At 43.1% G+C, this 22,382-nt stretch overlaps 1 protein-coding gene across 3 annotated transcripts in view; it reads right to left on the minus strand.

The window, feature by feature from the left end:
* FTO (FTO alpha-ketoglutarate dependent dioxygenase) overlaps positions 1-22,382 on the minus strand; it is a 172,819-nt gene that overhangs the window by 79,843 nt on the left and 70,594 nt on the right. For 2 of the 3 annotated variants that reach the window (XM_087971453.1, XM_087971452.1), the window contains one exon: positions 8,246-8,370. The exons of the other annotated variant lie outside the window; for it this stretch is intronic. In XM_087971453.1, coding sequence (XP_087827579.1) covers positions 8,246-8,370 — 125 coding nt within the window. The remainder of the gene's footprint in view (positions 1-8,245; positions 8,371-22,382) is intronic. 3 annotated transcript variants of the gene reach the window in all.

Genomic DNA, 22,382 nt, shown 5'->3' on the forward strand with positions numbered 1-22,382 from the left:
TTTTAAGTCGAGAACTACTCTAACCTGGGCCCCCAAAATTCTGTTGAATTTCTCCTTCCATAAATCCAGTTTGGGTGCAATTAATATTGAAAAAGAAAACGGAATGTCATTCTTCAAAATATTCCTCGAAGCAGCCAAGAAATTCTACTGAGGTATTTTTAAAAAGCCGGTATCTCAAGGTTACTTCCTTCACCCTTTTCATCGTCTTCTGGGGCTATAAATACATTTTTAGGGTTGCTGAAATCATCGCTTTAGCAGGAACACCTTACGTGAGAGAAGAATCATGTCAAACCAGTTTGTACTAGAGAAATCTTGGTCAGTAGTTTGGGTGGGTTTTGTTTTTAGACAATAGTGTTCAGTGTTGACTCCTGGGGATAAATCCCTGCCGTTTTCTTGGTGAGATTTTAGAAATGACTTGCCATTGTCTCCTTCCTAGGGCTGAGAGAGTATGACTGGCCCAAGATCACACAGCTGACTTTGTGCCTAAGCTGGAACTAGAATTCACCATCTCCCAGTTTTCTAGCCTGATGAAAGATTCATATTAAAGATTTTAGAAGTGGTCTGCCATTGTTTCCTTCCTAGGGCTGAGAGAGTATGACTGGCCCAAGATCACACAGCTGACTTTGTGCCTAAGCTGGAACTAGAACTCACCATCTCCCAGTTTTCTAGCCTGATGAAAGATTCATATTAAAGATTTTAGAAATGATTTGCCATTGTCTCCTTCCTAGGCCCTAGAGAGTATGAGTGGCCCAAGATCACGCAGCTGCCTTGGTACCAAAGGTCAGACTAGAATTCACCTTCTCCCAGTTTCTAGCTTGATACATTAACCACTGCACCCGTCTTTTTAGACAATATTGCTTGTTTATTCTTATATTATGGGGAATAATTAGAGTCAACTTCTGAAACTGGCCTTAGGATCCCCAAATAAACAAATTAACCCAGACACATTCCTACGTATAGTTTAAATCTAAATATTAGAAGCTCTCCCCCACTTTTTTTTTTTCAACCAGCCCATTCCATTCCCTCTAGGAAACTAGATAAAGATCACAGCCCTTTTACCAAGAGTCGAAAGGAAAAACAAAAAACACTGACTGAGGGTCAGGGCAAGCCAGAAACCCTGAGAAACGAATTAAAAATAAACTCAGCCTACGTCCATCATTCAACAAGCAGCCCTTCCTTTACAGGGCTCATGCCCAGCTGGTTCTTGGAAACCGACAGGCAGGAATCAAGTCACACTTTGGGAATTTAAAAAAAAAAAAGCTTTACAACTTCTTTTCCAAATGCCCGGGTACCTTTGGCAGACAAGAGTTGTTTCTAAAAGGCCTGATGACAACTGATACTAATGTGACTGCGTGTTTCGGCTGTCATGGGATGAAGCGAACACTCCGTCTCACAAGTTATAAATTTGTCAGAGCCTGTGATTTATCAAGCTTCCCGCCATCCTACCTCTTTGGGAAGCCCCATGATTCTAATTCCCTGAACTTGGTGGGTCCCACCAGCGGGAGAAGGAAATGTTTCCCAGAAAGACTAACCAGTTCCAACTAGGCTTCGTGTAATATCATGAGAAACAAACAAATGAACAAAAATAACAGGTTACAGAACTAATTTGAGATAGCTGTTGGAAAGCAAAGGAGGGAGCAGACCACAGTTAAGAATCTGCGCTGATTTATTTCCAGCTTCAAAACTATGTCCAGCACGCTATAATTTCAAATACGGTTGTCTAATTTTGACCATAGGCCTTCTTCACTTTGCTTATTGATTTATACCGAGTTATATTTTACAAATAACGCAAGGTTTGGTGGCCTCTGGGTGAGATGGGTGGCACATAAATCCATTAATTAAATAAATAATAGAAAATATCCAACACATATCCTCCCTTCTCCTGTTTTGCCCCCAACAACAGTCCCGTGAGGGGGGTAGAGCTGAGAGAGAGAGGCACTGGCCCCAAGTCACCCAGTCAGTGGGTTTATGCCCGAAGCGGGACTAGAACTCACCGTCTCCTGGTGATTGGTACAAAGTCACTGAACTGGTTTTCATGCCTAAAGTGAGACTAGAACTCACTGTGTCCCGGTGATTGGTCCAAACTCACCCAGCCATTTTCATGCCTAAGGCAGGACTAGAACTCACAGTTTCCTAGTGATTCGCCCAAAGTTACCCAGCTGGCTTTCATGCCTAAGGCAGGACTAGAATTCTCTGTCTCCTGGTGATTGGCCCATGGTCCCCCAGTTGGCTTTTGTATCTAAGGCAGGACTAGAACTCGCTGTCTCCTGGTGATTGATCCAAGGTCACCCAGTCAGCTTTTGTGCCTAAAGCAGGACTAGAATTCACATTCTCCTAGTAATTGGCCCCAAAGTCCCCCAATCGGCTTTTGTGCCTAAAGCAGGACTAGAACTCGCCCTCCCCTGGTTTCTAGCCTGGTGCCTTAACTGCTAGACCAAACTGTCTCTTGTTAGGCTATGGAAATAAGCATCCACAACCATTTACTCAAAGCTGGCAAGAACCAAACACATTTTATGATCAAAGCCTATTTTGACAGCATGAAATGAGAGAAATGTCTAGCCACCTCATACCCAGAGGCCTTTTCTCACTCAAATTGCTCTTAGTCATGAACTGGTTCACATATCACCCTGGCTAAGGAAAAAACATCCAGCTTTCTTCATATCAGATCCACCCCTTTCCTCACCTTAGCTGACCTTTCCTCTCTCCATTGTATTTAATTAATTATGTTAATGAGCCCGCAACACTATAGAACAGGAATGCCCAGCCTTGGCCTCTTGAAGACCTGTGGACTTCAACTCCCAGAATTCCCCAGCCAGCCTGGGGAATTCTGGGAGTTGTGTAGTCCATGAGTCTTCAAAGCTGCCAAGATTGGACAACCCCGCTTTAAAGTCACCAAGAGGTCAAAGGGAGCACGCCAGTACCAAGCAATCGTATATGCTTCTCTTCAGGAGCAGGTCCAAGTCTATTTAATTGTCCTTATTCCAAGTGGATTTGAGAGCTGGGATCCTCGAGGCAGCCATGCTGTGCCTTGATAAGCCGATTTGAGTTGAGGAACCTCTGGACTCTCCAGCTACTGAATGTGCTTCAAGAGAAGCAAATCTTCATTTCCCATTTTCTAAGTAAGGAGCCGTGTTGTTTTCTAAGCTTGGTTCAGCCCAGTTGGGTCGATGTACAGCCCAAGAGTCTTTTCACACTGCAGAGTTGATGCTGGCTGGGGAATTCTGGGAGTTGAAGTTCAAAGTGGCCAAGGTTGGACACCCCCTGCTGTAGAATCAAGGCCCAGCCTCTGGTAACCATATTGATTTACGTAGCGTGCTTGTGAGATACTGGAGACCATCTGTGGTTGCAGGCATTAATTCATTCACCTTCTGGTTGGGGGTGATTTGTCACAGCCTGTGTCCCTCATTAGGCAAAACCAATTCTTTCAGTGAAAACGAGCTTCTGCACACACACACACACACACACACACACACACACACACACGGCCTATGAGTCGCAGCCCCCTTTTAGCATCTAGGTTGAAGCTGGTTGAGTTTGTTTAACCCAGAACTTTGAAGTTAGCACCACTTTGATTCAGTGCTCAGTAAAACAGATGCCTGTGACACTCTTGAATTAATGCCCTGGAAACGTCATCTTAAGTCATCTTAAATCACGAACAGAAATGATATATGCATCACTTGCCATAGCGATAGAAAAACATGACTATTAATTTCAATCTCTTCTCCTTTTCTGTTAACAACACGCTAAACAGTGAGCCATGATCAGGATTTCTGCCAACGTTGCATGTAAGCATATTTATCTGACCAACTCACTGACCAAGTCTTTTCTTTCTCTTTCTTTCTTTCTTTCTTTCTTTCCTTTCTTCTTCCTTTCTCTTTCTTTCTCTCTTTCTTTCTTCTTATCTTCCTTTTCCTTCCATTTCTTTCTTTCTATCTTCCTTCCTTCCTATCTTCCTTCCTTCCTTTCTTCTTTTTCTCCCTGTGCTGAAGTAACTGGCCTTATCAAGTATTTAAATAAATAAATAAATACACACAATATATTTTTACCACTAGAAAAAAAAAACCTGACAGGAAGCTCTAACACATCCAGGAGTATCATCAAGGAAGCGTGCACATTTTGTGTTTTATTTTGTTTTGATCCAACATCTACTGAACCTTTCTGTCTCCACCCCATGTGAAGATGTCTTTTCTGGACACCATTAAATCTTCATCTATTCCAGCTCTGCTTATGGGTCATTGATTCTATAGGTACCGTGGTTCTTTTTTTAAAGGCTTCCCTTCGGTCAGAGAGGGAAGAGAGTTGTCCTGAGACAGATGGACCACTTCACACTTCATTTATCAAACCAAATAGTCTAGACCCCGCCTCCTGAGCTTGCTCCTTGCAGTTCAACTTCCATACAATTTGGTAATAATTTTCATTATCGGACCGTGACCTTAAAGCCAACAACTGAGCTCTTTTTTCTCCTGGCTGTGTTTTGCTTTTGCACGGCTGATTTGAAATTCACAGTTATCGGCCTTCAGTTGTCTGACTCTCCAAGAGTTAGGAGATGCGAGAAGCTGCCTGTGCCTTTTTGGAGGGGTAGGAATGACCCTTGGCAGTCAGAGGTTAAGAAGAGGTCAGTTTGAAGAGCTCAAGAAACTCTTTTAACAGCTATAACAATCTGCCCATCAGACGCTATCTGGTAGAATAAATAAACCACAGCTTTTAGCAACCTATTCTCCATATGAATCCCATTTCGATCACTGCAATATATATATATGTTGATACTCTGGAAAGGGTGCAGAGAAGAGCAGCAAAGATGATTAGGGGGCTGGAGGCTAAAACATATGAAGAACGGTTGCAGGAACTGGGAATGTCTAGCTTCATAAAAAGAACTAGGGGTGACATGACAGCACTGTTCTAATATTTAAGGGACTGCCACAAAGAAGAGGGGGTCAAGCTATTCTCCAAAGCACCAGAAAGCAAGAAACAACAGATGGGAACAGATCAAGGACAGATCCAACCTGGAATTTAGGAAAAACTTCCTAACAGCGAGGACAATTAACCAGTGGAACGAGTTGCCTTCAGAAGTTGTGGGTGCTCCATCACAGGAGGCTTTTAAGAAGAGATCGGACAGCCATTAGTCTGGAATGGTATAGGGTCTCCTGTTTGAGCAGGGAGTTGAACAAGGTCTCTTCCTACTCTGTTATTCTGTTAATTTATGTTAGGCACCATTTCTGTAGAACAGTTGATTCCCTTTTGAGAAGAGAGATTTTCCCCGAGTCCAGAAAAGAACAGCTGGGAAGGTATTACTCTCTTGCTCCATATCTACCTCCACCAGCCCACCAAGATCTGGGAATGGCCAGTATTTGGTAACGTTGAAGATCCTGAAGAAGGAATGGGAGGTTTCAGGTTCAATTCCATCTTCTTCCAAGGACACTTTGGACCAATGATCCTCGTCATCTATTAAATACTTCCAGAGACTTTGATTATGCTTCGCCTCCACCTTCTTTGTGAAATTTCCCACACGAAGTTCCCACATGGACAATCCGTCTCTTTAATTAGTGGAAGCTTTAGCAACGGAGGCGGGGCAATTAAAACAAAAACAAAAAAGCATTACTAATATTCGGAGCTCTCCAAGGTCCTGGCTGCACTTAATTGACTTGGATCTGAAGTTCCAGATATTTATTACCCAATTGGAACAGCAAACCCAAGGTTAGGGCATTTGGCAAAATTACCAGATTATTCTGAATTCCTCTTGATAACTATAAGGAGTCTGACTTCTTCCTTCCTTTCCTTCCTCCCTCCCCTTTCTCTTCTTTCCTTCCTTCCTTCCTTCCATCCATCTTTCTCTCTCTCTCTCACTCTCTCTCTTCCTTCCTTCCTTCCCTCCCTCTCCTTTCCTTTCTTTACTTCCTTCCATCTCTCTCTCTCTCTCTCCCTCTCTCTCCCTCCCTCCCTCCCTATGTCTTCACTCATCTATTTACTTTATATTTCTTGAAAGCTTTCCCCATCATATGCCTTCTCTAATGTGCAGGATAAGGTCATTAAATTCACCAGTATTTTAACTTCCAGAATGGGGGGGAAAGGGAGGAAAGAATAAAACAATAATCTATTAACTCATCTAGCCTATCCCTTGATAGCTTGCTAAAAGTAAAACACTATAACCTACCGCCTGGCCTTTGACAAGTGCTAATTATTTCCTGCTGAAGCACATTTTTCTTGTGTAATTCCAAAGTACACAATAGGCTGATCTCTAAAACTCAACAGTGCTCCTCCAGAGAGGCACTGGGTGTTTTATAACTTTCCCCACTTTGTGTTTGTGTGTGTGTGTGTGTGTGCGTGTGTTTATATTAGCACTGGAGCCTAACCATTTCTCCAAACCTTTGATGAAGCAGAAGTGCAGGGAAATGGGATATGTCTAATCTTGTGAAAAGAAGGACACTAGGAGTGACCTGATAACCATGTTCCAATATTTGAGAGACTCCCAAAAAGAAGAAGGAGGGGTCAACCTATTCTTCAAAGCACCTTAAAGCAGAACAGGCACCCATGGATGGAGACCCATGAAGGAGAGAAGCAACCAAGAACTAAGGAGAAATCTTGAGGGTTAGGGAATACAGAAAGTGCAGAAACGGACCCGTTTTTCAGCCTCCTGAGGCTGCAGAGGCTTTCCTCGAGCCTCCGTAAGGCGAAAATGGCCTCAAATGGGATGATAATCAGCCGAGAGGCGTGCACATGCACAGTGCAGATAAGGGGGCAACACTGCAAATGCGTGTTGCGCACGCATTTGCAGGGGGGGGCGCATTGCATTGTGGGTATCGGCGCACGAGCACGCTTTCGTCCCACCACAACAAAAAGGTTCGCCATCACTGGTATAGGGTCTCCTGCTGGAGCAGTGGGTTGGACCAGATGACCTCCAAGGTCCCTCCCAACCCTGTTATAAATCACAACAGGTTATTTACTTGGTGGATCCTACAGATGGGGGCTCTTTAGGACAGGTCAGTCGGAGACAAAAAAAAACCTCGACTAGAGTCAAGGGAAAGAGGAATTAATTGTAGTTATAGAATACTCTGGAGGCACCTTCTTTTGAAGGCTTTCAAGTTACCCGGCTCTTGAGATTTTCTTTCAGGTGTTTAGGTATAATGAGGCCCTGTGCTTTGCCTGCTGTTTTCTCCCTCCCTTCTTCAACCTTCTGGTTCCTCTCTTCTCCACCCTGATGCCTGCAAAATACTTAACATTTTTGTCCTAGAGGCTCAATTATGCCACTTGGCTCCAGCTTGGGAATAAATTGATAGCTTTAGGGAAAAACAACAACAACGAGGGGAAAAAAACCCATTGAAACTAGAAGCGTTCAAAGAGACTTGCCGTTCCCCTCCATTCAAAGAAAATCCATATTTATTGCATATTTGCTCTACTAAACTGATCTATTTCAGTACGTTAACCTTTGGTAGGTTTCCTTGTTTTTTGTTGTTGTTTTTCTTCTCCCAAGCCACACACACACACTCAGAGTTTATAAATATTTAGCAGTGTGTCTGAATTCCTACCTGGGCAAAACTCTAAATGTCTGAACATTCCCTCCCCAGCACAGGTAGTCCTGGACATATGATCACAATTGAGCCTAACATTTCAGCTGTTAAGTGAGACATTGGTTAAGTGAATTCCCCCCCCTCCATTTTACCACTGGGCATGCCTCGGTTGTTAAGTGAAGCACGGCAGCTGATAAGTTAGTAACTCAGTTGTTAAGTGAATCTGGCTTCCCCATTGGCTTGGCTTGTCAGAAGATTGCAAAAAGAAGGAAGGAAGGAAGGAAGGAAGGAAGGAAGGAAGGAAGGAAGGAAGGAAGGAAGGAAGGAAGGAAGGAAGGAAGGAAGGAAGGAAGGAAGAAGATTGAGATAAGGGAGAAAGGGAGGGAAGGAGGAAAAGAGGAAGGAAGGAAGGAAGGAAGGAAGGAAGGAAGGAAGGAAGGAAGGAAGGAAGGAAGGAAGGAAGGAAGGAAGGAAGGAAGGAAGTCCATTAAGATAAGATGCAATGGGATATAAAACAACCCAGGAGTGTTCAAATGAAAATTAAGATCTCTTAGTTTCCTCTTTAGATTCTAAAATGAGACATGCTCAAGAAAACCTATATATATATAAACATTTTGATTGAACATTATTGCTGGGAAGGGTCTTACTTTTTCTACTTTTCTTTCCATGCAATTTTCATGTCTTTTTTTTTTAAACGTATAATGGACCTACTGTGCTCTCCTTCTACACCACTTTCTCACCTCGCCAGCCATTCTTGACGCAGAGCCTGTCGTTCGACCAGGAGGGGCAGAAGGCAGCGGATTTTTTCATTCCTTTGTTCCTCCATCTGTTCTTCTTTTCGTAATTCACAGAGCAATAGACTTGTCTTAAGAGGGGGGAGGAGAGGAGGGGTTGGGGAAGGGTTGGCAGCAAAGAGAAAATGCCATAAACGTTATAAAACAAATAAAGAAAGAAACAAAGCATAAAATTAATTAAGCAGACCATAAGCAAATAGGGACAGTAAATCAATGCCCCTTTTTATTACAGTTCTATGGCCTGGAAATCAATACAGTAAACGATGGGTCAAAAATGAGACCACCTCGGTGTGGTATTTAATCAAAGTACATGAAATTTTAAGCTGAAAATCTTAAAGCATCATCAGGTTAGTATTGGGAATCTGGATTTCATTTTTGTCAGGTGCAATTATTTGATTTTTCTGATAAATACAAAACAAAAACACACACAAAAAACCCCAACCCACCAAGTTGGAATATTTGTAATGCAGTTTTCTAGAAATACATTTTCAGCCTGACTCTGTTCTTTCTCATATGCTACTTATTAGTAGGGAAAGGAAGGAAGAGAGGGAGGGAGGGAGGGAGGGAGGAAAAGAGAGAAGGAAGGAAAAGAGGAAAGGCAGGAAAAGAAGGAAATAGTGAAAAAGGGAAGGAGAGAGAGAGGAGGGAAGGAAGAAAATAAAGTGGAAGGAAGGAAGAAAAAAAGGAGAAGAAGAAGAAGAAAAGAAAGGAAAAGATGGAAGGAAGGAAAAGAGGAAAGGAAAGTGAAAGAGGAGAGAGGGAGGAAGGAAATGAAGCAAAAAGAAGGGTGGGATGGAGGGAAGGAAGGAAAAGAGGAAAGGAAGGAAAAAGTGAAAAAGGGAGGAAGAAAATAAAGTGAAAGGAAGGAAGGAGAAGAGGAGGAGGAGAAGGAAGGGAAAGATGGAAGGAAAGAAGGGAGGAAAAGAGGAAAGGAAAGTGAAAAAGGAGGGAGGGAGGGAGAAAATAAAGCGGGAGGAAGGAAGGAAGGAAGGAAGGAAGGAAGGAAGGAAGGAAGGAAGGAAGGAAGGAAGGAAGGAAGGAAGGAAGGAAGGAAGGAAGGAAGGAAGGATCATTAAGGTAAGATGCAATGAGAGAATAAACTTCTTCCAGCATGAGGTCTATAACATGAACTATTCTGCTCAATCATACTAATGCGGAGAAAGTATGAATGCATAAAAATGTATACATTTCCTTTCAGAATGAGATGTTGCTTATATTGCAAACGTGCTTTACATGATTAAGTAAACCACGACTTAAGGGTGATGAGGTCAGAACCGCAGCCTCGGTGAATATAAAATAACACAGCTTCCAAGTGCTCAATTCTCATTTTCAAACCTGGCTTAGCCAAAGGTTAGAAGGCGATAAGAAATATCTTGACAGCGTGAGGTCGAGGGTTCAAGAAACGTGGTCCAAGATATTATCAACTTGGAAAGCCATTTCCTCAAATCAACACTGTGGGGTTTTTGTTTTTTTCCTGCTTTAATTTTGTAAAGAAGAACTGATCAATCAAAAGCTTGAGTGGTACACTCCCTCTCTCTAAATATGTGTGTGTGTATGTGTATACACACACACACACACATATTTGGAAGATGTTCTTTTGAACAAGGGCCTTCTTATCAAAGTAAGGTCAACCCTGGGGTATTTCATTCACTTAATGGTCTTTAATGACAGATGATTGTCCGTAGAAACTCTGTTTCACCCAATGTTGAGTGAAGCCTTCAACTTCAGGATCTCCCTTCTTTTCCTTCACAAGGCCTGTCTGGGACCTGGGGTCACTTTTGAACCAAGAAATGAGGCAGGCAGGTCTGTCTTATCTCATCGGTCGCTCAACGGAGAATTTTTTGGAGGCTTCTAATGTTTAGGATATGTTGAGGGCTATCTTCCTCTTCTCCCTTCCCTGCTGAAAACACATCCGGAATGGGCCCAAGCGAGAAAGATAACAAGCCACAACATTGATAACTCTGTGCCACAAAAAAAGATTCTAGATTGTTGGTTTGGCTGGCCAGGGAGGTAAGACCTTCCCTCAAAGAATAGGCGGTGATTTAGGCCACGTTTGGGGTGTTGAATTCTCTCCGTTCCTGGAGCCAAACAGGCAAAAGGGTGTCCTGCCCAGCTTTAGCACTTAATTTTGTCAACAAATAAGGTTTTCATCGGGAGATCTAATGTACTTTCCAGCCTTTCCAAAGAGATTAACAAGGATCAGTTCTGAGCTCTTGCTAAGCCCTTCTCACTTCAAGGGAAGGAGACTGAGGGATCAAAATAAATAGCCAGAGATGGAGGGAACTTTAGTTCCTAAGTGGCAATTGCCCCAACTCCTGCAAATTCTCCAATTTAAAACAGTTCTTTTGGGTTGTATTTATAAGTGTGGGAAGTGGGAACACCTCAAGGTTCCTGATTCTTGACGAATGTATCTTTTCTTTTATGTACACTGAGAGCATTTGCACCAAGACTAATTCCTTCTGTGTCCAATCACACTTGGCCAATAAAGAATTCTATTCTGTTCTGTTCTGTTCCGTTCCGTTCCGTTCCTCTATTCTATTCCATTCCATTCTCTATTCTATTCCATTCCATTCCATTCTATGGTTCCTCTATTCTATTCTATTCTATTCTATTCTATTCTATTCTATTCTATTCTATTCTATTCTATTCTATTCTATTCTATTCTACCCTACCCTACCCTACCCTACCCTACCCTACCCTACCCTACCCTACTCTACTCTACTCTACTCTACTCTACTCTACTCCACTCCACTCCACTCCACTCCACTCCATTCCATTCCATTATATGGTTCCTCTCTTCTCTTCTCTTCTCTTCTCTTCTCTTCTCTTCTCTTCTCTTCTCTTCTCTTCTCTTCCATTCCATTCCATTCCATTCCTTGACAAAGAGTCGGAGCCAGATAAAATCAGGAATAAATATGGAATCCAAGCACTACAGACTTCTGAATGTACATTTGCATTTGTTTAGCAACTGTTCCAAGTTACAACAGCACTGAAAAAAAACCTGATTTATGACCGGTCCTCACACGTATAACTACTGCAGCATCCCTACAGTTAGGTAATCAAAGTTTGGGTGCTTTGTCAACTTTTATGTCCTAGGGGAGGGGCCAATCATCTCCGAGGTGTGGCCTTACTCCTGAGTCGACCCTGCTTTCTCAATTGTTCTTATCTTCTGCTAGTTCTGCGCATGTGCAGGCTGGGAACCAGTTCCAGAAACTTCCCCGCCTCATTGCTGTCTGAGTCTGAAGGCAGCTGATGACTGCCAGCCTGTCCTGGCCCCATCCCTGACTCCGATGCAGAACCTTCGTCTGAGCCCTCCTCAGCCTGCAAGACTGGCTCAGGTTCTGTACTGACCAAGACTTCCGCGACCGTAATTAAGCACATGCTTAGTTAAAACAACTCTTGTTTTATTTCAACGCTAGGAATTATGTTCATTCCCAGCCAGGAATGAGTCCCAAACAGTCCCTCGAGATAAGTACCCACCTTTCTCTCCTTTGAATTGCTGCCAACAACTAAAGTGCCAAATGAACTGCAAAAAAACCAACCGAAGTGCAAAGTCCACACAGAGCTTCAAGATTTAATCCGAACACAGCAAATGACTTTGCTTCCTGCAAAGGTTCCTCTATCTTTGCATTTCCTTTATACCTTAGGGGAGGGGCAATCATCTCCCAGCCTTACTCCCAAGTCCCCTCTTTTGTCTCAGCTACTCTTGTCTTCTAGCAGCTCTGTGCACACACGTACTGGGAAGAGGCTCCCCTTGTTCCTCTGCCTCGCTGCTGCCAGATTCTGGAGGCTCTGGAGTCAGCACCCCACTCCCAGATGGTCCTGGCCCCATTTCTGCATTGGACGCAGGATCCTAATCCGAGTTCTCTCCAGATTCCCGGACTGGTCCCCATTCTTTCCCATTGTTCGATTCCGCTGCTGTCTGCACTGGCTGCCGGTGAACCACAACAATAGCAACCAAGTAAAACAGAAACCACAGCTTTCCCGTGACTCTTCAATCTTTCCCATACATTAACCACTGCTGCTTTTAAAAAGCATCTTTCTGACGATAGGAGATGGGATGTGATTTTTTTTCCTAGCCTCTCTCCATATAACCAGAGCCCTTTTTTGACCTTCGCAGATTTACAAAATTGTTGCTTTCGGTCTCAGCCCTCACAAGCCTTGTTCCTCCTTCTCCTCGACCTGCAATTTTCCAAGTACTTTGCCGCGCTGAACTTTGTGGGTGACTTTAAAACTCAGCATAATCTACTCCGGCTACCTACACAGTCAACACAAAGACATGAGACACAGGAGAACGCTAGGGTGAGAGATTATTATTAAGCATTTTTTTTTCCTCCCCCTTTCTGGAGTCGGAGAAATCCCAACGCCAGGAACAAAGGCTGCCTGTAAAATACCTAGGAAGTGCACAAAAATAAAAGGAAGGACAGGAACAGAATGAAAAATAGGAAGGTCAATATTTCCACCCGGCAGTCGAGGGGGATATATATGGCTCAGTTTTGTTCGAGAAATAAGAAATACTTATTTTAAGGGTGGTTTTCTCCTAGATTTATTCTTAGGATTGACAGCTGCTCGGCTATCCTTGAGGGGAAAATACTTAACTAAGCTCTCTGATTTCAGATCAAGTCCACAGGTGTGATTTAAAGCAAAGAAATAGTCATTCTGCACGGAAGCATTTCATTTCGGTGTCCAAGAAGGGCAGAAGGGTTTCAAAAAAGGCAAGATGGTAACCTGACCAGGTGATTAAAGCCCTTTCCATTAGTCCCGCTTGCTCTGCAGACTTGTTTGTTTACGGAACTTGTCGTAATGCAGACTCTCTCAACAATAAGTGGCGCTTATAGTGGGGAATCCCAAGTCCCATTTTCAAAAGGTGGGATTATCTATTGATGATGAATGATGAGTCAAAATGGGAAAATCCAATGGGATTTTGGGAAAATGGGAAAATCCACAAATACTTTGGAAGTGGTTGGTCACTGCCTGCTTCCTAGGACTGAGAGGCCCAAGTTCATTCACCTAGCTGGTTTTTATGCCTGAGGTAGGACTAGAACTCACAGTCTCCTGGTGATTGGCCTGAAGTCAAATAGCAGGCTTTCATGCCTAAGGAAGGACTATAACTCACTGTCTCCTGGTGATTGACCCAAAGTTACCCAGCTGGCTTTCAGGCCTAATGCAGGATTCGAACTCGCCTAGAACTCACCTAGTCCAGAACTAGAACGGGACTAGAACTCAGAGTCTCCTGGTGATTGGCCTGAAATCCCCCAGCTGGCTTTCATGTCTCAGGCAGAACTAGAACTCACGGTCTCCTAGGTTTTAGCCTGGTGTCTTAACCACTACCCTAAACTGGCTCTCTAACTCGTGAGAGACTACATGACTTAACGGGGAGAGAGAAGTGGGAAAGAGAAATTAAACAAGGATGCAGAACGCTGCTTTTCTTTCTTTCTACATTTGCTAATGTCCCAATTTCTTTCCTAAAAGCAGAAATGCATACAGAGGAAGCTATGAAAAGTCTGCGCGTGCAAATATACCTGCGATTCATTAAAGGGAGATGAAGAAAGATAAAAGATTTTGTTGTTGTTGTTGTTCTCCCGATTAATGCCACTTTGGGGAAAGGGCGATGGAAGGGAAACTGCATCAACTTAATAGGCTTCTGGCATGAATCCTTACCGAAGTGTAACTCGCCATTTTCAGGGCCGTGCTCTGCTTCGATAAGCATATATTATTGCCTCATCTTCTAGAGATAAAAGCTTCCTTTTGCCATTCTGCGTACGCCGTATTTATGCCTTTAACTCACACCGAGGAACGATTGCAAAAGGCAATGACTTCCATTTCATTATACAGAGGACATATCCCTCCCTCAGCCGGCCTTGCTAAGCCTGGACAAGGATGATGGGCCGACAAGACACACTTGGAACACCTCAAAACATTCCGCGTTTCTAAAACAAACTGCCTGGACTCTGTTTTCATATTTATATACTGTTAAATAAGCAAAGAGAGGTATGTGTGTATGTGTCTATCTGTCTGTCTCTGTGTACATGTTACCTGTCTGTCTGTCAGCCTGTGTATGTGCATCTGTATGTGTGTATGTTTGTGTGCCTGTTTGTATGGATGTGCATGTGTCTGTATGTATCTATGAATATGTGTGTGTGTATATATATATTTATTTTACACATACACATGCATATACATACACATACAGATCATCATCATAATTTTAGCCATTGTCTATCCACTGCAAAACGAAGGCCTCTTCTGTGTGTTTCCAACCCAGATAGCACTGAGTTTCTTTTTGCCAATTGGGCCCACCAAAGCATTTTTTAAAAATGATTCTGGAAATGCATAAAGGAAGGAAGAAAGGAAGAAAGGGAAAGAAAGGGAGGAGGGAGGGAGGGAGGGAGAAAAAAGGAAGGAAGGAAGGAAGGAAGGAAGGAAGGAAGGAAAGGAAAGGAAAGAAAGAAAGAAAGAAAGAAAGAAAGAAAGAAAGAAAGAAAGAAAGAAAGAAAGAAAGAAAGAAAGAAAGAAAGAGAGGAGGGAGGGAGGGTGGGAGGGAGGAAAAAAGAAAGGAAGGAAGGAAGGAAGGAAGGAAGGAAGGAAGGAAGGAAGGAAGAAAGAAAGAAAGAAAGAAAGAAAGAAAGAAAGAAAGAAAGAAAGAAAGAAAGAAAGAAAGAAAGAAAGAAAGAAAGAAAGAGGGAGGGAGGGAGGAAGAAAGGAAGGCAAGGGATGATAGCAATTAACAAAGTCCTGGAGGTCTCTAAACAAAGGCTGTGGTCCATCAAGGGCTGCAGCTGAAGTCTACAAGAGAACTAATTCATGATTCAGACCTGCGTTCATAGTTGGCACTAGCCCCAGGTTTAGAGGAGCATTAGAACTACTTTCTAGAAGTTAGTGGAAAGTGTGGATGGCCTTGGGGGAATGAAGGAAAGTGAGGCTGCCTAGGAAACCATCAGAGAAGAGAAGCAGGAGCCCACCATTGCTTAATGGTAAGAGGAAGGAAATTAGGAAGGACCCACCCTAATTCATTAGATGGTTAAAAGTGCCAGTGGGGAGTTTGTACCTTCAGACTCACAAGTTTCTCTTAATGTAACCTTACCATCAAGTAAACTTAGCTCATCTCTACATGCTTCCTGTCTGATTTACCCGGGAGGGATGACATCAGCTCCATGGCCATCCAATTTTATCCAGATCTATCCCTTTTATCATAGGCTGGATTGGCCTCCTCCTCCCTTTATGTCAACATCTGGATTTCCAATATAGAGACAGTAACAGAATTCCTCAAGTTTAGAAAAGTATTTTATGGGTTCCAATGAGTCTAGGATCAAACCAGAATTCTCACTGGAGACACAAACGAGCGGGCTCAAATTATCCTACTTTGGACATATTATGTGAAGACGTAGCTCTCTGGAGAAACCTATAATGCTAAAAAGAGGGAAAGAAAGAGAAGAAAAGGAATACGAGCAGCAGGGTGGACTCAGTTATAGAGACGATGACCGCATCATTGAGAGCTCTAAAAAGTACAGGCGATCCTTGTGGAGAAAAACTATAAATGTGGTCATCAGAAGTTGAACATGAGTGGATGGCACATGATTAATCAAAAAATATCTCAAGACCATATAACATGGCATGCCTTGGAGAGATCTAAAGCAATGTTTCTCAACTTTGGCAACATGAAGATGGCTTACAGAGTATCAGAGTTGGAAGGGACCTTGTAGGTCAGCTAGTCCAACCTCCTGCCCAAGCAGGACACCCTACACCATTTCTGACAGATGGCAGCCCGGTCTCTTCTTGAAAGCTTCCAGTGATGGAGCTCCCAAAACTTTTGAAGGCAAAATCATGAGTTGATTTTTCTCTGTCAGGAAATTTCTCCTTGTTTCCCAGGTTGAATCTCTCCTTGATCAGTTTCCATCCATTATTCCTTGTCTGGCCTTCAGGTGCTTTGGAAAACAAGTTGACCCCCTCCTCTCTGTGGCAGCCCCTCAAATACTGGAAGACTGCTATCATGTCTCCCCTGGTCCTTCTCTTCCCTGGACTAGACAGGCCCAGTTCCTGCAGCCGTTCTTTATATGCTTTCTGAAGAATTCTGGGAGTTGAAGTCCACACATCTTCAAGTTGACAAACTTGGCAAGTTTAAGACTTGTGGACTTCAACTCCCAGAATTCCTGAGCTAACATGACTGGGAGGAGGAATTCTGGGAGTTGAAGTTCACAAGTCTTAAAGCTGTTAAGTTTGAAGACCTCTGGTCTAAAGTATTAGATAGTTGCTGGAATGGGTTACTTTTTAGAATGGCGGACATGAACATATCTCACCACAGAGAATAATAGATTGAATGCCAGAAGCAGCAAAACCTTGATGCTCTCCTGGTTCTCCAGAAGAAGAATCCCAAGGCGCAATGGGACATTTGTGGCTGATACCAATCTCAGTTGGGAAGTGGGTTTGCTAAGCCCAAACAAGAGGATTCATTTCTTCTGCATTAATATCTCCAGAAGAAATTATATTTATTTCTTCCATGAAGTATTTAGATAGTGCTTCTTCTATCAAAGTGAGGACCGCAATGTGGCTCTACCAATGATGGAGATCTGGGGGGGGGGGGATACCACCGATGGTGGAACGGCTTCTCAATTAACCAACAGAAATTGTCAATGCAGTCATTTGTGGGTGAGGTCAACCTTTCAACAGTGTGTTCGTTCTACTTGTTCCATCTAGACAATAATGTTACCATTCTCCTCCTTAACATTTCTATTGGATGGTGCTTTTGCTTTTAAGAGGAAAGAAAGAAAGAAAGAAAGAAAGAAAGAAAGAAAGAAAGAAAGAAAGAAAGAAAGAAAGAAAGAAAGAAAGAAAGAAAGAAAGGAAAGGAAGGAAGGAAGGAAGGAAGGAAGGAAGGAAGGGAAGGAAGGAAGGAAGGAAGGAAGGAAGGAAGGAAGGAAGGGAAGGAAGGAAGGAAAAAAGGAAAAAAGGAAAGAAAGAGTAAGGTCAGTAAAATATCTTCCAGGTCAAAAGATCAACCATGGGATACAAAGACACTTTCCCCCTAGCAAATCAATCAACCTGCCACATACAAGACCAATGCTCATCAACTCTAGGACAGAGACAAAAAAATATACTCTCTTTTGTCCCTTTTTTTTAACACAATAAGTTATTTAAAGCTTGTGAACACTCTTGTCTCACATCCTGCCCGCACCCCTCTTTGGATACTCATGAATGAAAAAGGAAAGGCCCCAATCTATATGGTAGCCATGCCGTAGGGTTAAGCATGCGACCTTAAAATATGGCACCCTTACGTTTTTTGGGCGTAAAAAGGCCCTTGACAATCTCGACAAGAATTACTGCTGGTTCGAGAAAAAGAAGACAATTAAAAACCATCCAGGCTGTTTGCCGAACAGCTGTTGGCGTTTTCATCCCGTCTGACCTCTGAAAGGAGAAGGGGCATGCATATAAAGCCCCCAACATCTTGGATATTTTCAATTTTTTTTGTTGAGAAAACCAAAGCAAGAGGAATAGAAGGGACGACATGTGCCTCTCCCAGTTTTCTCATAAAATGGGCTTTGTCGTATTGCAAATATCGCCACCTTGTTTTTCTACTTCGATAAAACTTTTGCCCAACTTTGGGAAATGGCAAGGGAGAGGAGGGGAGATGGTGGGGAGAGATACCAAAGAAAAGGGAAGACCAAGTGTTGGTTTGACTGGGTTATGAACTCGAATAAGAAAGGTGTGAAAGTTGCCCTCTACGGACAAATGGGAGATGTTCAAGAGAAGAATATTTGAACTGAAGAGAAGAACCGGAGGAATTCTATGAAGCTTTGCATGCTTAACAGGGAACATGCTGGGAGCCAGTTTGGTCTAGTGATTAAGACATCAGGCTAGAAACTGGGAGACTGTGAGTTCTAGTCCTGCTTTAGGCATAAAAGTTGGCTGGGTGACTTTGGGCCAAATCACCAGGATACTGTGAGTTCTACTCCTGCCTCAAGGCATGAAAGCTGACTGGCTGACTTTGGGTGAATCACCAGGAGACTATTAGTTCCAGTCTCAGCCATGAAAGCCAGCTGGGAACATGCTAAGAGACAGTTTGGTCTCGTGATTAAAGCATCAGGATAGGAACTGGGAGACGGTGAGTTCTAGTCCTGCTTTAGGCATGGAAGCCAGGTGACCATGGGCTAATCACCGGGATATTGTGAATTCTAGCCCTGCCTTTAGGTATGAAAGCTGATTGGCTGACTTTGGGTAAAACACCAGGAGAGGATGAGTTTAGTCCTGCATTAGGCATGAAACCAGCTGGGTGACTTTAGGCAAATCACCCGGAGATGGTGAGTTCTAGCCTCAGCCATGAAAGCCAGCTGGGTGACTTTGAACCAATCACCAGGATACCGTGGGTTCTAGCCCCATTTTAGCCATAAGAGCCAGCTGGGTAGGCCAATCATTCTTTCTCAGCCCAACTCACCACACAGGACTGTTGCTGTGGGGAAAATAGGATGAAAACAGTGTTGTTACCACCTTGGGTTTCTTTGTAAAACTAATAAAGGCAGCAGAAAAATAAGCAAGCAATTTTGTGACTCGGCACACTTTCCCTTCCTTCCTCGCCTCTCTCTTCCAGGACCTCCAAAATTTGTAGGAAAACCCCAGCAGAAGATCTGAGGAACAAGCAGCCCCAACCGATGCCCTCATCGACTCTTCTCAAACCCAACTTCTCCTGGCTTGCCTGATCCTCCCACGGCCCACCTAACTCACTGTGACGCCTTCAGAAACGAAAAGCTTTCATGGGAAGCATTCAGAAAGGGGGGAAAAAGGAAAAAAACAAAACTTCAGCTCCTCAGGAATGAATGCAATAAAAGAAAAGTCTGTTTCTGCCACGTGAGTTTACAACCAGACTTTGAGGGGGGGGGGGTTAAAAAAAAAAGGGCATCCCACTCTCTTTGGGGCTTTTGTAAAACGGATACTTCCTCCTCTGTTCCTGCAGGAAGAAAAGACACTGTGGATAAACAGAATAAAAGAAGGGGAAAAAAAAGAAAGAAAGAAAGCAGAGAGAAGAAAGCCAAGCCAAGCCAAGCCATGCATAATAAATATCAGAGTGGAAGTTTTGCTCATCAAACTAAGATTCCAAATATATTCTAATCTCCTGAGCCACCTTGCTTTGATGTCTGCCGAAAGAAAAAGCCTGTGTATTTTGTAAGATTTACAGCGTGCCCAGTGGAAATAGTATCTTATTTCAATTTTTCCCCACTCCCCTCCTTTCTCTATTTGAAATTAAGAATATATTAGGCCAATTGAGTTTCCTGATGTTTATTGTGTTGGACGGAGGACTTACTCAGAGATTCAGAAGGGTCTCTGCGCTTAACTGCCGCATCAATAGCATTCCTAGAAGTTCATTTTTCTCTATAAAAAAGGAGGGTGGGGGAAATAAGATCTGCAAAATCATCTGGTTTGGTTAGGAAGGAGGGGGGAAAAAAGCTCCCTTCATAAGAGAAGCAACAAAGGAAAGTTTAAAATAGCCATTCTTTGATAAAAGTGGATGGTGGTGTTGTTGGTTCATTTTTTAAAGCAAAAATAGGATTTGCACATCTTCAAAATGATAACCATTTGTGGGGATTAGAGGACAGGGCATTCGTAACTGTTCAAAGTTACAACGGCACACAGTTATGGCTGTCAACTCATAAACATTTTGTATACACGTTTTATAGTTGACAACAGAAAGAAGGGGGGGGGAGTTTCAAAGAGCAGGCGGCAGTGTGGAATCGAAAGTACATTCCATTCGTATTTTTTTCAAACACTGATTAGATGACTGAAGCTTCTGCAATCTAATTGGAGAGCGTGATTGATGACTCTTGGCTATGGACGTTTTTCGTTGAATGATACAACCAGAGGGGTGAGGGGAAAAGCAGGATCAAGGGTGACAGTGAAGTACGTATCTCAGAGTTGGCTGAACCCAGGTAAATGCCAGACTTAAAATGTTACCTTCAAATAAATCTTTTTTAGTTTTGGGAGGGTGGCTCGAGGCTCATGATTTAATTGGAGTAACTGCCAGAATCCTGACAACTGCTTTTGATGCATCCCAGGATCATGTGTACAAAATTCAGATGCTTGGCACTAAGCCACTATTTTCAGTGCTGTCATAATTTTGTGTGGTCACTAAAGAACCTGTTGGAAGTCGAGGACTGCCTCCGCTCACTTATTTACAAGAATCTTGCCAGACAACCTGTATTTCTCTTCAGAACAAACAGGATCAGGTCTCCGTCGCTTTCTCCCCTGCAAGGATTCCAAGCTAGCTACTCTCTTGACCCCACCCACTCTCCTTCTAGCTAGAGATTCCACCGGAATTGCAGCGCTAACTTTACAGCTGCAGCTGCTTTCATGAACGGCAGATACGTTCAATTTAAAAGCCACAGTGGTACAGTGGTTAAGAGTGCCGAACTGCAGGCTGCTTCTGCTGACTTCCAGCTGCCTACAATTTGGCAGTTCGAATCTCACCGGCTCAAGGTTGACTCAGCCTTCCGTCCTTCCAAGATGGGTAAAATGAGGACCCAGACTGTTGGAGGCAAAAGGCTGACTCTGTAAACTGCTTAGAGAGGGTGGTAAAGTACTGTGAAGCGGTATAGAAATATAAGTGCTATTGCTTTACTCTTTTCTCCTTCCTTCCTTCCTTCCTTCCTTCCTTCCTTCCTTCCTTCCTTCCTTCCTTCCTCCCTCCCTCCCTCCCTCCCTGTGCAGTAGTTAGAAAGCAGTATTGCAGGCTAACTCTGCCAACTGCCAGGAGTTTGATCATGACCAGCTCAAGGTTGACACAGCCTTCCCTCCATCCAAGGTCAGTAAATGAGGACCCAAATTGTTAACAGCCAGATGCTGACTTTGTAAACTGCTTAGAGGGGACTGTAAAGCACTGTGAAGTGGTATACAAGTCTAAGTGCTATTGCTAAGTGCTCTCTTCCTCCCACCTCCCCCCCAAAGCGTCTTTTTGGAACTGAATTCGAAGCACTCCGCTGCCCATAAATAATCTAACAAATTGCAAGGGAACGGTAAGCATCTGACCGCATGGAAAATACCAGAAAAAGAAATGCTCAAACAAACTAGTTTTACAGGGCTGATTCTTCCCTGACATTATGAAGGACAGCTTAATATTTAAATTCATGCACATTTTCTCGCGCTGCCTAACGTCTTTCTCAAGCTTATGCCTTATTCAGAATACAATACCTACAAACCTTTGAATGAAAGGCACTGGCGGAATTTATTTTATTATATCTACATGTCATTAATATGTATTATATCTCCATCCACTTCAAGAATAGGTTCCTGCATCTCTTGGGCTAAAGCAATAAAAGTTATAGGACCTTGGGGATTTCTGATCCCATGTGGGCATGATTTACAAGTTACTCAAACTGGCTTGTGCAACTTAGCCAGGATTCTGGGTGCTGACACCAAAAACATGTCCTTGTTCAAATAGAAATTCTCAAAAAGAATAACAGAATAAGAAAATTGGAAGGGACCTCAGAGGTACTCTAGTCCAACCCTCTATTCAAGCATGAAATCCCATGCCATGATTGTCCAATCTCTTCTTAAAAGCCTCCAGTGTTGGAGCACCCACAACTTCTGAAGGCAAGTTGTTCCACTGATTAATTGTTCTCACTGTTAGGAAATGTCTCCATAGTTCTAGGCTGCTTCTCTCCTTGATGGATTTCCATCCATTGTTTCTTGTCCTGCCTTCAGGTGCTTTGGAGAATAGCTTGACTCCCTCTTCTTTGTGGAAGCCCCTCAAATATTGGAAGACTGCTATCATGTCACCTCTAGAGCTTAACTTCCTGTGAAATTTAAAACTTATGAGGTTGGGTCAACTTCTTTCTCTCTATCTCAAGTTGTCATTGCTAGAACAACCCTAATCCTAAGACATCACTCACAAGTTGTCCCTTTCTGCAGCCCACTTGAGACACCACCCATTCATGCCACGTTGCTTTCGATGGAATGCGTCTTTGGAAGAAACTGCTTTCCAGTGTCAATCACTCATGTCCACACCTATCGTGACTCAAGTTTCCCTAGCAGTTTGGAAGATATCAAGATAAACTTTCAAGAAGGGTGGGTGATTTACCAACCTCATTTTGACCTTTCA

This window comes from Notechis scutatus, chromosome 9, assembly GCF_049901735.1.
Source record: "Notechis scutatus isolate UNSWTSFEM ecotype Mainland chromosome 9, rNotScu1.2, whole genome shotgun sequence".
NCBI lineage: Eukaryota > Metazoa > Chordata > Lepidosauria > Squamata > Elapidae > Notechis > Notechis scutatus.